The sequence below is a fragment of the Hippopotamus amphibius genome, chromosome 8 (genome assembly GCF_030028045.1).
Source record: "Hippopotamus amphibius kiboko isolate mHipAmp2 chromosome 8, mHipAmp2.hap2, whole genome shotgun sequence".
NCBI lineage: Eukaryota > Metazoa > Chordata > Mammalia > Artiodactyla > Hippopotamidae > Hippopotamus > Hippopotamus amphibius.
In genome coordinates this window covers 65,640,150-65,652,906 of record NC_080193.1, presented here as the reverse complement: position 1 = coordinate 65,652,906, position 12,757 = coordinate 65,640,150, and the positions used below count along the sequence as shown (strand labels likewise).

Sequence of the window (12,757 nt, the reverse complement as noted above, 5' to 3'; positions counted from 1 at the left end):
CATTTCTTCATGACTATTAAAGTGAATTTACACAAATATAGTTATATATATACATACCTCAAGACTGGGATGGAACCTGCTCAACAAATGTAATATGAAGCATTATGGTGGGCTCAGATCTGTTTAAAATTTTGCTTTTAAAAAATGCTGCACCTGGAATACAGCCAATATTTTATAACAATTTTAAATGGAGTATAATCTAGGAAAATCTTCAAATCACTAATCACTGTTGCACACCTGAAGCTAATATAATATTGTGATCAACTATACCTCAAAATTAAAAAATGATGCATTTGATGTGGTCCCCTTCCAAATGCCTGTTCTTCACCTGCAGTCAGAATAATCTTTCTAAGATGCAAACCTGGGCACATCACGCCCATTCTTAAAACCCTGCAGTCGTCCCCATTACTGTCACAAAACACTGTGACCTTTTAAATTCTTTAAAAATATTCTTATGTATGTATGTATGAATTTATTTATTTATTTGGCACACAGTGCGGCTTGTGGGATTTTATTTCCCTGATCAGGGATTGAACCCAGGCCCTCAGCAGTGAGAGCGCAGAGTCCTGACCCCTGGATCACCAGGGAATCCCCTACAGTGCAGTCCTGTGCCCTGGTCCCCGCTCCACTCTTTGCCCCACTTCTCTCCATACTGCCCATTGCACTCTACTCTTTAGCCGTTCTTCTCTCCTGCTTCCTATAACCTGCACACCTCACACAAGCTCTTCTCTCTGCCCGTCACAAGCTCTCCTTTACCCTCCCCCAGGCCACACACTTCTCCTTTGCCTAATTCCCATGCATCTTTCCCTGATCCTCACTCAAGCCCGCATCCTCATTGAACTAGGTTTAATGTGCTTCCCTACCCCAGCTCTCATCACCCTTTATTGTACTCACCTGTTTAAGCAGCCTCCTACTTAGCAGGTCTGTGAGGGCAGGAAATTGGTCTGTCTTATTCACATTGCTGCACATAGGGTGTGGCATAGAGTGGGACTCGATAAATATTTACTGAATGAATAAATATATCAATGACATCTCCAAGATCTACTGAACTGTTTCTGTCAGAACTTCAAAGAGGACCGCACAAAAACTACTGGAAACTGAACCAGGCTGCTGTAGAGAACTGTCAAAATAGATCCATATCTACCTACCTACATATACATCCCCTTAGCCACATTCCTCATCTTGACTCAAGGGAGACAGCTACACTATCGCCGGGAAGCCTTTCACCAAAGTGGGCCATCAGTCTTCTCGCAAACTCCGCCATCACACTATTTAGGTCATTCTAAGCCCTACCTGGGAGTTCTCAAAGCAGGATTGTCCTGGGTTAATCGTATGATCAAAAGTGTCAAGTGTGTTCAAAATGAAACTGAAGCTACTGTACTCACTTCCTTAAACATCGACGGAGAAGCATTCCTTTGGCATGGGTTTTGTTCTGGATTTTGATCTAGCAATCAGTTTCCTGTTGATTACATCACGCAAAACATGTCCATATTTTACACAGACGTATGTTCCACAACTAATTTTGTTAATGCAGTGGTTTTCAAATCTCACTTTGTCTCCCACCCCCTCCCCCACTCCCACCCCCGGAGATATCTGGCAATGTCTGGAGTCATCTTTGATTATCACAATTTGGAAGGGATGCTACTAGCATCTGATGGGTAGAGGCAAGGGAGGCTGCCAGACATCCTCCAATGCAGAGGACAGCCCCCACAACAAAGAATGAGCTCACCCAGAATGTCAGCAGTGCTGAGGCCGAGGAGCCCTGAGTAGAGGTGACACTCTGTAGGCACCTAGTGCACAAGAACTAGGCCCTCTTTGTCTGTGTGGTGCTCTCCATGATGAATGGAAACAAAGCAGAAAAGAATAAATCACAATGCAATAAGAAGGCTGTGGTTCTTCCCCTGCCTGTGATTTAGAAATTAAGCCTGTCTCTAAAGCAGAATTATTCCGTTTGGGGAGGTTTCCTAGGTAGATCCCAGTCCTGAATCAATGAATCTCCTATGGAAATCTCATAATACAAGGCCTTAAGTGTGGAACTGAACAGACTCTTGAGTGTGAAAAGGAGTTTTGGTGAATTCAAAACCATGTTTGTTTTCCACATTGAAAATGTTCTGGTCATTTTCTTTTTCTAAGAGTATAACCATTTGGACAAAAATATCCATTTGATATACAGGTGAAATGTAAATTGCTACTCTTCTACACAGACAATTCAGTGTATTTATACTTAATCCATGAAGGCATGATGTTACAAAACACATTTGTATATTGTGAAGCCATCTGGCATCAAATTTTCCAATTTATAGACAACTTTATATTTACATAACAAATTATTAAATCAACCATTTTTCCGGTTTATAAAAGGTCACTGAGGTACACACACAGTGTGTATAAAAGCAGATAAGGCTGATGTACATATTTACAGTAGATACAAATTAATCTTTCATATTTGAAGATAATGCTTTTTATATATTTTTTCTATATCAGACTCCCCACTGTTAGCAGGATTTCCCATGCTTGAGTTGTTTATTGCTTCTTGGCTTGCTGATTTAATGTTCACTTCTGGGTTGTTTACACATATGAGTTACTAATGTTCTTATCTCTTTGGCTAATGCAAATGTGATAGAGTGAATGAAAGAAAAAGATAAACGATAATTCAATATTACAGTTCTGGTTGGTTGATAGTATTTGTTCATAGTCCCCAAATGAGTCAAGTAATGCACAACTCATTTTATACACTACATTGAAAAGTCTTGAGCCTTGCATTACATCATTTGGGCTTACATGGGCAAGGTAAACAAGATATTAGATTTTCGGTAAGGTCTAGAATCTTGGCTTTCTTTTCAGAAAGAGCAATGTCACCAGCATCTTAAGCATCTTAGATTTAGAAATCTCAGTGCAAAACCACTTGTGACTTACAAAGGAACTTTGGAAACTGCATGGAAGATTACCAAAGTTAATTACAATGTGTTATCATGGTCTGAAATGAAAAAAGAATCACCTAGTGGGGTAAGTCAGCTGAAAATCTTCATAAAACTTACAGAAAGCAGAATAACCACCCTCCACTCCTCCCAAAATTCTGCAGTGTTGTGTTCAAAAAAGAGACTTGTGTTTACTTAAAAAACAGACATAGTAAGTAATTCAAAGTCAGGGTTCAAATAAAAGACTAAAAGTGGCCCATGATATCACAAGAGATGAATGTTCTTCTCAAGGAATTTACATGCACAACAGGACTAAAAAGTACACACCAAAAATGTTCCTTTAAATAAATAAAAATCCTGATTGCTTTTAATGCTACAAACAAGACAAATTAAACAGGAGCTGCTCAGTTAGCTTTCGCTCATTTGAAATAACCTTAAAAAAACACTTAAAAGTATAGTTTATTCTTGTGCTTCCTAAGACTGTTAAAGGGTAGAAAGTAAAACTAGATCTATTTTTCCAAGGGGAACTATGATGGTCTTTAAAGGAGCAAAAATTTTTCATTGTTTCCATTCTCAGATTTGTTGAAAAAAATAGTTTATTTTAGGGAATAAAAAAATGTACTAATGTAGAAGGGGTAGCCTTCATTTAAAAAAAATGAATTGGCTTTAATTCAAAGAGAAAGAAATGGCTCTATGGGCAAAATTCAAGTATGAGTGACCAATTTTTTAATTGTAAAGTAGGTGCAGCATTTTAAAAAATGTTACAGCACTGCATGACCTGTAATGCTAACAATATTTACATTAACTGCTTACATGAAACCATAGAACTGTATGAAAAAAAAAAAAAAACAAACACCAACAAAAAACCCAAAAACCTGTTTAGACTGAAACAACACCTAGCACCGACATCAAGGCATAAGCAACCAGAGAAATCATGGGCACAGACATACTTTACATGGTCTACTGCTGTAAAGTATACGCGCGTGGCGACGCACAAACCTAATTAGCTTAAAATATCAACATGGAGGCTTGGTAGACACAGACTCAGTCTGAAGACAAAAAAAGCAAAGGCTAAAAAAACTTCTACATATCAACACACACAAACACCCACATACACACATACACATCCAATACACAAACACACGTATGCCGTGAATCCGTAAATAAAAGCAACTGTGTAGACAAAACAATAGAAAAGCAGATTGGTGCAAAAAAAAAAAAAGACAACATGAATGGTTTAAACATACCAAATACATCTACTTATAACAAAAATAGGCAACTAAAGTACACAAGATTACTTCAGGTGACTGCTGGAAGGACCAGGCAGGCAATCCCACCATGACATGAAAGACAAACTCAATCTACCCCCAGAAGGAAGGGCTCCTGCCTCCAGGCCATGAAGCCCAGGGTAGCTAGTTGCATTCCGTCAGGCTTGGGGGTAGGGGTAAGGGTGGGAATGGAAAGGACAGAGAGACACAGGAGACCCGGGAGAAGAACTAAGAGCTGTTGATACCAAAAGTGAGCCCAGGTGGAGTGCTCTGTGCTGTAGCCCCAAGAAACCAAATGGAGGGATGACCTTGGTCTCCTTTTTCCTGAGTGAGTGGAACTCTGCTACATCATGGGACTGAGGAGTTGGAGGGGTGGACGAGAGAAGAAGGGAAGTGGTGGGCATTTAGGGGGTTCAGAGCCCGCCACTGGAGGGCCTCCCAGCGGTGGGAGCAGTAGGCTGTTGAGTGAGTCCCAGGCAAGGGGAAGAAGCAGTGCTCTCCAGAAGGTTAAGGGTTTGGAGGCGAGGCTGGTGGTTCTAAGAATAAAGGAATAAGGGATCCCTTCCTTTGACAATCCATCACCTGAATCCAATTCAATCAATTTCAGGCTGGAGGCCTGAAACTTGGTGCAATTGCCTGGGAGATAGGGTTGTACCACCACCACAAAAACTGTGAAAAAAAGACGGAAAATTATGTTGTGCTACATTTCTTATTAATAACCTTGTACTTTACAACGGCTCACAGTTTTAGGTTTGTATACTTGCAATGTAGTATTTTCTCTCTACATTTGTTTCACATTTTTTTACTTAATATAATATAAATAATTTGGTTAATAGATTCAACCTGCACATTTCAGCCACATTAATATATATAAGAATCTGTTAATGGTATAAATAATTCTTTAAATAAAATAAATCTGATATGTTACATAATACTGATAAAAAATTACCATTGCTAATAGTTTTGTAAGCCACCTTAACTTCTGGTGTAAGTAATACTGATGAAAGGATATGAAACTTACTGTGATGATTTGCATTTATTTTTGCTACTACAGAAAAACTGAATTATAATCAACCTTACCTCTGATAATGGTTTCGAAGTGGGGCTTTGCCTCAGTATGGAAACAGAAAGTTTTATCTTGTCAGGTATTGTTTTGCAAAAAACCTCAAGTCTGAGTGTCAGTGGTGGTGAAGCATAAGCTTTCTAGCTCAAGAGGTGGCTATCAAATGTTAACTACAGAAACGACTGAGTAAAATATTCCATCTAAGATTTTTTTTTTATAAAACCTATTCTACTTTAAAACTTAGGTAAAAAAAATATGCAACAAATGGTTGCAGTTTCTGAATTCTTAATTTAGACCTGTGAGCCCTCGTCCCTTTAGAAATCTGCAAGGTTTCGATTTCCTAGACCCCCGAAATCAAGTCCAGTGCTTCCAGGCAAGGTTCATTGCAAACAGACAATATAAATGGACACTCAGTGGTGTGCAGTGTATGTCATATTCAGTTAATACATTATCATGCCTTTTCTCTGCTGTTAAATACAAAAACAGCATCTTTTACATTATCATAGAAAAGCATTTAGGTTGTATTTTTATTTATCACTTTACACTTGTAGTCTCTGGTAGGTGTACTCCATAGAAACCAAAGAATTTTGTACACTATTTCTTTGTACAATAAAAGATAAAGTGTGCATTAGGTACGCTTGTACATGACAATATTGTACAATATTTACATTTCTGATATCACCATGAAATTCTGTATTTTCTATATACAACACTGAAAATTCTTCAGAAACATTTGGACTATTTCTTATAATCACAATTTTAGTATTATAGAAAAAGAGTTTCTCAGTAATCTCTTGACCATGGATCACGCTCATCATTCAGGGATTCTGATTGGTTTTCCAGCATTCATTACCCTTCCTGATCAAAAAAAATACTGTATCACTGTTTCTTTTAGCACCCTGTGGTGGTGGTAACTATCTGCCGCAGTATAAATATTGATATAACAGCGGCTATATCAACACTTATGTACAGATACATCTGTGCACATTCCTTTCATAAACACTGCGCATGGGTGGAGTAGTCCCTGTTATCTGGAGATCTTCCTCCTCTTGGCTTTGGGGGGTCTCATTTGTCTGTCTCCCTGTGGGATTTGGTGAACCTGGAAATGAAGAGGTGGGGAGAAAACAACAACAACAGAGATTGAAATCACAAACACCATATGATTTCTGACAAAGAAACAGGGTAGGGAACAGACTCTGGCTTTTATTTTCAGTCACTGATATCCTGAGGCATTTACAATTTTTTACCAAGACCCAGATCTCAGTGTGCCCCCAGCCACTGCAAAGGAGGAGGAATCTTGGAAACTGAGAAGCAGAAAAACACTCTGTGGACCCCCCCGCCCCCCCACCCCCGGCCCCAGCAACCAGTGGAATATAGAGGAGGCACTGGAAAAAAAAAAAACAATGTGGGAAACAGGATGTGCAGTTGCTACCTCTGCTGTCCATTTAAGACAAAAATAAGACCTTTCCCATCAGAGATCCCTGGAGCACTAATTTCACTGGAGTCTGGAAAAGTGGATAAATATATACTAAACACATGTTCTTCTTTATTTCATCACTGTACTTATTTTATAACTGCTAAAAAGGGTTAAAGATTATAAGAATATGCACACAGCTCAGCCCAAGGAGGTTTACTTATGAGAAGAATCAGGATGGAAAATAGAATACCACTACCATCTGTTGGCAGATATAAACTTGTGTGGTCTGGGAGGAGCAATCAGTACAGCTTTATCTTTACATACTAACGCAGAAACTAGCAGCACTTAGGGCTGTGTATCAGATTGAACGGGGGTGGAGCAGTAGCAGAACTTGATTCCCAGGTATCAGACGGCAGGTTTTGAGGGGCAGAGGACAGGTGCTGGGGAAGTGGTCAGGTGTCCCCCGTTATACTGTTGTGGTACTGATAGGAGGGGTCGAGGTCAAGATCCAGAAAAGGCAGGATGTGCCCAAGGCAGTGGTGTAGTAAATGTTTAACGACCAGCTCCCTGTGGAGGGACTCGAGCCCACTGAAGGATATGCCAATCTCTGTGGTATAAGTGTTTCCACCAGGGCCGATTTCGAGCTACCCATGTGACGTCACAGAAGCCAGGCTTAGGAAGAGATGTGTACAATCAGCTTTCGAGATCCACTACAAATTGGCTCAACTGCATGTTTTAAAGGTAATGCTTAGTTACCAGCAAAGGTCAATGCTGTTCAGAGTCAAATACAGGAAAATTTAAAAAATGTTATATTTCAAAAATAACACCTATGAGTTTCTCACACTGCCTCATCCTCCTAACCCTTCCATACACATTCTTCAAAGCCACTAGTCTCTGATAAAGAGCCAACTGAAACCTTTTTAAAATTGAGGAAAGACGCCTTTACTTCAGACAGCAAATTAGTAACCTGTGAACCAAATGTGGCCTGAAAAGGGATTTTGTTTAGCCATATGGTGTTTTAATATTTCAAAAATAGTTGGCAACATTAAAAAGATGAGAAATTTTACTTCTAGACTTGTAGCGTCTCATGGAAAGATCTTGCAACCCTGGCACAATATCCCTCATGGCTCAGATCTGCTGCAGCATGGAAGCAGGAGCTCCTTCTGGACAGAGCACAGCCCCCTGGTTGCCGCAGTCCCCATCACTCCTGACTGTCTGCTGGCCACAAAGGCCGAACGTCCTGAGACAGAGACTGCTGAGATGCTTGCCAAATGCATTTCTCTTCTTCCTGAGCAGGCACAGTGTATAATACATTTACTAGTCCCCTTGAATTAAGAAGGCCACATGATTGGGTCAGGTCAGTGGAAAGTCAGCAGAAGGGATGAGCTTTCCGGTCTGGTTCATAAAGCCTACCCTGGTGTCCTCTGTGTACAGCGTCTTCTCTCCCTTGCTGGGTTGGATGCAAAGGATATGATGGAGCACTCTGAGGCCCTAGGGAAAGGTGGACACTAGATATAGAAAGAATCTGAGCTCCTGAATGACTGTGTGGAGCAAGCCCTTCCTCAACCAGAAGGAGACTGAAGAGAGGAAGAGCCTTTGTGGCACTGAGCCTCTAAAACTGAGAGTCGGTACGCTTACCTTGACCAGTGCATCTTGGTTGGCATTTCTTAATCCACTAAAATTGCTCTTTTACTCATACCTGACCCCCTTTACTTAATGATATTATTTGCCTGGCCATAGAAGGCGTTTGAGTTTATAATCTCTGCTCCAGAATTTTCCTATAATTCTATCAGGAAAGTTAACATCTCAGGGCCTCAGCTTACTCATCTTTGAAATGATGGGTTGGATCACAGAATCTCTAAAGTCCATACCAATCCCAACATTCTATGAATGCATCACTTCTCTCTGTCATTCAACAGCCACTGAATGACTTGTTAGGATTCAGATGGCCTTCTTAACACAGTGTCAAATAAAAGTAAATCACCTTTCATTGCTGAGTAGCTTTCAATAATTCACATTTTTGAGAGATTACCAAAATTATATTTTGAGGGTTTATATTAGCCAATATATAAATTAGAGAAGGATGATTAAACTTCTCACATTCAACACTATCATGTGCACCATTCAATAAAAATGTAAAGAAAAAGTAGACTCTACTTCTTTAAAACCAGAGGTTACAGTGTTAAATAATTTAACAACAGAATTTTACACCAAATATTTTATTTTTTTAGGTAACAGTAGAAAGGAAATGAGAGGGCTATATACTCTTGATCTTGACCCTATGTTCAACTTCCCTTTTTGTTCTATGGACAGAGTGAAATTTATATTACTGAATACTTAGGCAACACTAATGACCACTGCTATTCTGAGAGTCAAATTCAAAAGCTGTGATTTGAACTTCAATATTTTGCTGTTCACATTTTAAAAGAATGTTATATGGGGGGGAAAAGTTACTTATCTCAGAAAAAACACGTAGTTAATACCACTAGGTTATTTTTTCTTGTTATTTTTAATCTTTTCTGATATCAGTCTTTTTTTGAGCCTAGTAATTTAGTATTGCTACGTGAGTTGCTTGACAATATTTAAGAGACTTTATCAAGGTCTCTTAAATATTGTATAATATTATACAATATTATAATATGTATAATACAATTTATCTTCAAAGAAACACAATATAGTGGAAAAATAACTTACAGTCCCAGACATTTTGTCCAGTTCACTCATGGCCTCATGAATAGCAGCTTCTAAATGGTTATTTAGCTTTCCACTTCTGGAATTAATGAAAACAACATACCAGATTAATAAATCAAAGAAACAAAATCTCAATTTAATTCCCTAATCAGAAAACAGGAGTACCCATTTCACAAAAGAAAGTCAACTTACATTCACATTTGGACAATACAGATGACAAAATACTCTGGGATTCTCAAGACTGAATACTAATGATAAAGTCATATAACTACAGAAAAAAACCTGAACACATGATTGGGGAAAATGCATTCTTTCCCCTTCCGCGTTTCTCCCACAGTCTGATGATTTTGCAGGAAAGCTGGGCTGCAGGTCTCCTTTCCCATGGACGAAGCTCGCCCTCTTAGATTCCAGCCTGCTTTGCTTTGCCTTTTGTTCCGGCTTGTCTCTTTCCCAGGCAGCCAGGCTGTATGACCGGAGGAAGGGCTCTGAACTGCAGGCTCTGGCCACTAGGGAGCTCCCTCTGCCCTCTCTGGAGCGTCCTGGCTTCAGGAGTTGAGCAAGTGAAGGCTGAAATCCTGGTGTGCGTTCCTTCCAGGTGGGAAACAGTTTAAGTCGCCACATCTCAGGCTCTGCCACATTTTCCCCCCATAAACCAAAATGACATAACTATTTGAGCAAATAAAGAATGACGGTCTCAGAGTGTTTATCACTCATCTGACCTTTTCTCTCCACTCAGCATACCATCACATGTACTATAACACACGGGACATCTGCCATGAGCGAAACTTTTCTCTAGGAAGCTGTTGAACTAATTAATTACTAAAATCAGGCCAATCCACACTGTCCGCCTCTATAGTTATGTCCACTCTAATTTTTCCTTCTTGAGGCATACAAAGAATTATCCAATTATTCTGAGTACGAAGGTGATTCATTCCATTTATCTTGTCACAACAATTACCAGAAAAGCTGCAGAGGTAAACCTTTTCAAAATAGGCTGTTAGCATGGCTTTCCAAGAGTTAAGTCCTATCCCAGCATCCACACGGAGATTGGAAATTTGTAGTTGTAGAAGAATTTGGCCCGCAGTCCCATTTAGTTTGGCTCACATCATGTTTAAAAACATATTTGAACTTTAGTGGAATGCTTTTAGATGAGGCCTTTTGGTTTACCACAGCCCTCACCAAGTTTTACCCTCATACACCAGGACAGAAAAATTCATACATTTAGTTTCTGTATACAGTCCTGAGTAGTATAGTCCTAGGTACATCGTGGATGCGCCATCTATTTACTAAATAAAAATGTCTGTCTAAAGCTGAAACAATGGCTCAATATTTGGGGAAACATATATGCACTTAAGTCAGTTTAACTGAAAGGAAAGATTAATGTATAGGTTGTAACTAAATTATAAGGGCAACGCAGCACCCACTTCTTCCCCCTACCTTTTGTAGGCCTGTAAGCGAGTCTCTAGCTTTTATATTCTTCCCATTTACTTTCAGAAATATAAACAATGCAGAAAAGTGCATAGAATAAATTAGCAAGCTCTATCAAACCTATTTCCAAAAATAAACTTAATAAATTACATATTTCCTTTAATTCTTTTTTATTTAAAAAAATTGAGCTTAAGTTCCCATTTGTTATCAATTTCTAGTCCCATTCTCTCCCACCCTCCTCCCCAAAGGCAACTGTGTTGTGTATTCTTACAGTGTGCTTTAATATTTTATATGATATATCAATGAACAGTACCTAGTATTGTCTTTTATGTGTTTTAAAAATATATATACATACAAAAGGTGTCCTGATATACATACCATTCTGCAACTTGTCTCTTTCCTTTTTATTGCTATCTTAGAGTCCAAGTTGATATAATCTATTCACATACTATCTTTTGTTTACCTACCTATTCCAGTTAAGGGGCCCTGGGCATCTTGTGGAGTCAGTCTACGCGTTTTCCCAGTGAGGAGATTGCTAAGCATAATTCTGGGTGACTGGGTAGGAATCCAGTCCTGGGATTCTGTAGGACTCTTTAAGTTGAGCTGGGGTTGGGCTGGGGCCCCTCTTGTGGATTGTTTAGCAAAGGCCTTTTCAGTATTACATATTGCCCAGTTGCCTGATAATATTACACCTTGTGTAATGTGTTAAGTAGCTTTATCCTTACTATTTCTTTTGTATTTGTATAAAATACTTTTATTAGTATAAAAGTATGAACATAAGTTTTAAAAGATACTTGTTATGCATTTTTATCATACTATCTTATGGGGTTAAAATTGACTACATAAAAGTTCTAAATGTCTAAAAAAAGGTAAAATGTTTCAGTGAAAAACAATCAGAGCATCTTGGTTCTCTCACCTTTAATAACAAAAATATCTAGTATTTATTGACAGTTTTATATGCGCCAAGAATTGTGTTAAATCGTTATATACGTTATTTTATTTAATCCTTATAACAAACCCAATGAAGTAGGTATTACAACAACTGTTTGTATGCAATACTTCATGACTTTTTAGGGAAAACTGGTGAAATCAACTGCAATTTTAAAACAAAGAAGATGGATTTTTAACTACAAATAGTTTTCAAAAGTAATAAATAGGGTCATAAAAATTTTTCCCTTACTATGAAAAATTATAATAACATCATCAAAGTATAAAAATAATTCAACATTACTTGAATGGATAGATAAAATTTTAGGAGTTTGTGATTTCATTCCTCAGCAAGATATTTAAAATGTTTATAAACACCTTGTATTAATTTAAGGTAATTAGTATAATGTTTTTCCTTTAACAAACTTAAGTAGTTATTAGAGGGTGAAATGACTACTACTGGAAGAGAGAATAAATACGGAGATGTGGGGTGTGAAATTATATGACTACATCATGGGAATCAAGAAGTAGAGAGACTTTCCCAGATGTCAAATCTGCATATACTAGCTGGTCAAGTCAGGAAAGAATGAGCTTAAAAGAGGAAGAAAAAGCTCTATGAGTTCATGAAATGAATAATTAGTCAAAACAGTCTTCTAGTCCAGAGGGCCTCCTTGTGGAGTTTCTTCTATTATTTTCTCTTCCCCACTGACATTTAATAATAAACATTTTTACTAATGGACACTCTAAAAACTACTTGATTAAGCAATAGATGTCCACGTAGTCACATTTCTAGTTATTAATGGAGAGAATTGCGACGTCTCATCTTCATTGCCTATATTGTCACACATTATCTTTATCTCCATTAATTAAAAAAAAGCCAGGTACACATCTTTAAATGATATGAGAAATAAGAGGAAAAAGAGAAACTGCATGCTGCTTTAGACTATCTGTTCAGAATTTAAGCAGCTCACTTTGTGTGTAGAACAGAACAAATCTGGATAAGACCCAAATGTTCTTAGATTCTAAAACCTACTCCATAGGGGAA

At 38.3% G+C, this 12,757-nt stretch overlaps 1 protein-coding gene across 5 annotated transcripts in view; it reads right to left on the bottom strand.

Moving 5' to 3' along the window:
• Nucleotides 1-5,739: 5,739 nt before the first annotated feature.
• MBD5 (methyl-CpG binding domain protein 5) overlaps nt 5,740-12,757 on the bottom strand; it is a 158,996-nt gene continuing 151,978 nt past the window's right edge. For 2 of the 5 annotated variants that reach the window (XM_057743949.1, XM_057743945.1), the window contains 2 exons: nt 9,361-9,436; nt 5,779-6,348 (listed from right to left, as the gene is read on the bottom strand). In XM_057743949.1, the coding sequence (XP_057599932.1) occupies nt 6,277-6,348; nt 9,361-9,436 (148 nt within the window). In that variant the 3' untranslated portion in view covers nt 5,779-6,276. Of the gene's footprint in view, nt 6,349-9,360; nt 9,946-12,757 lie in introns of those variants that run through there. The other 3 variants (XM_057743950.1, XR_009054996.1, XM_057743951.1) reach the window with 3 other exon arrangements.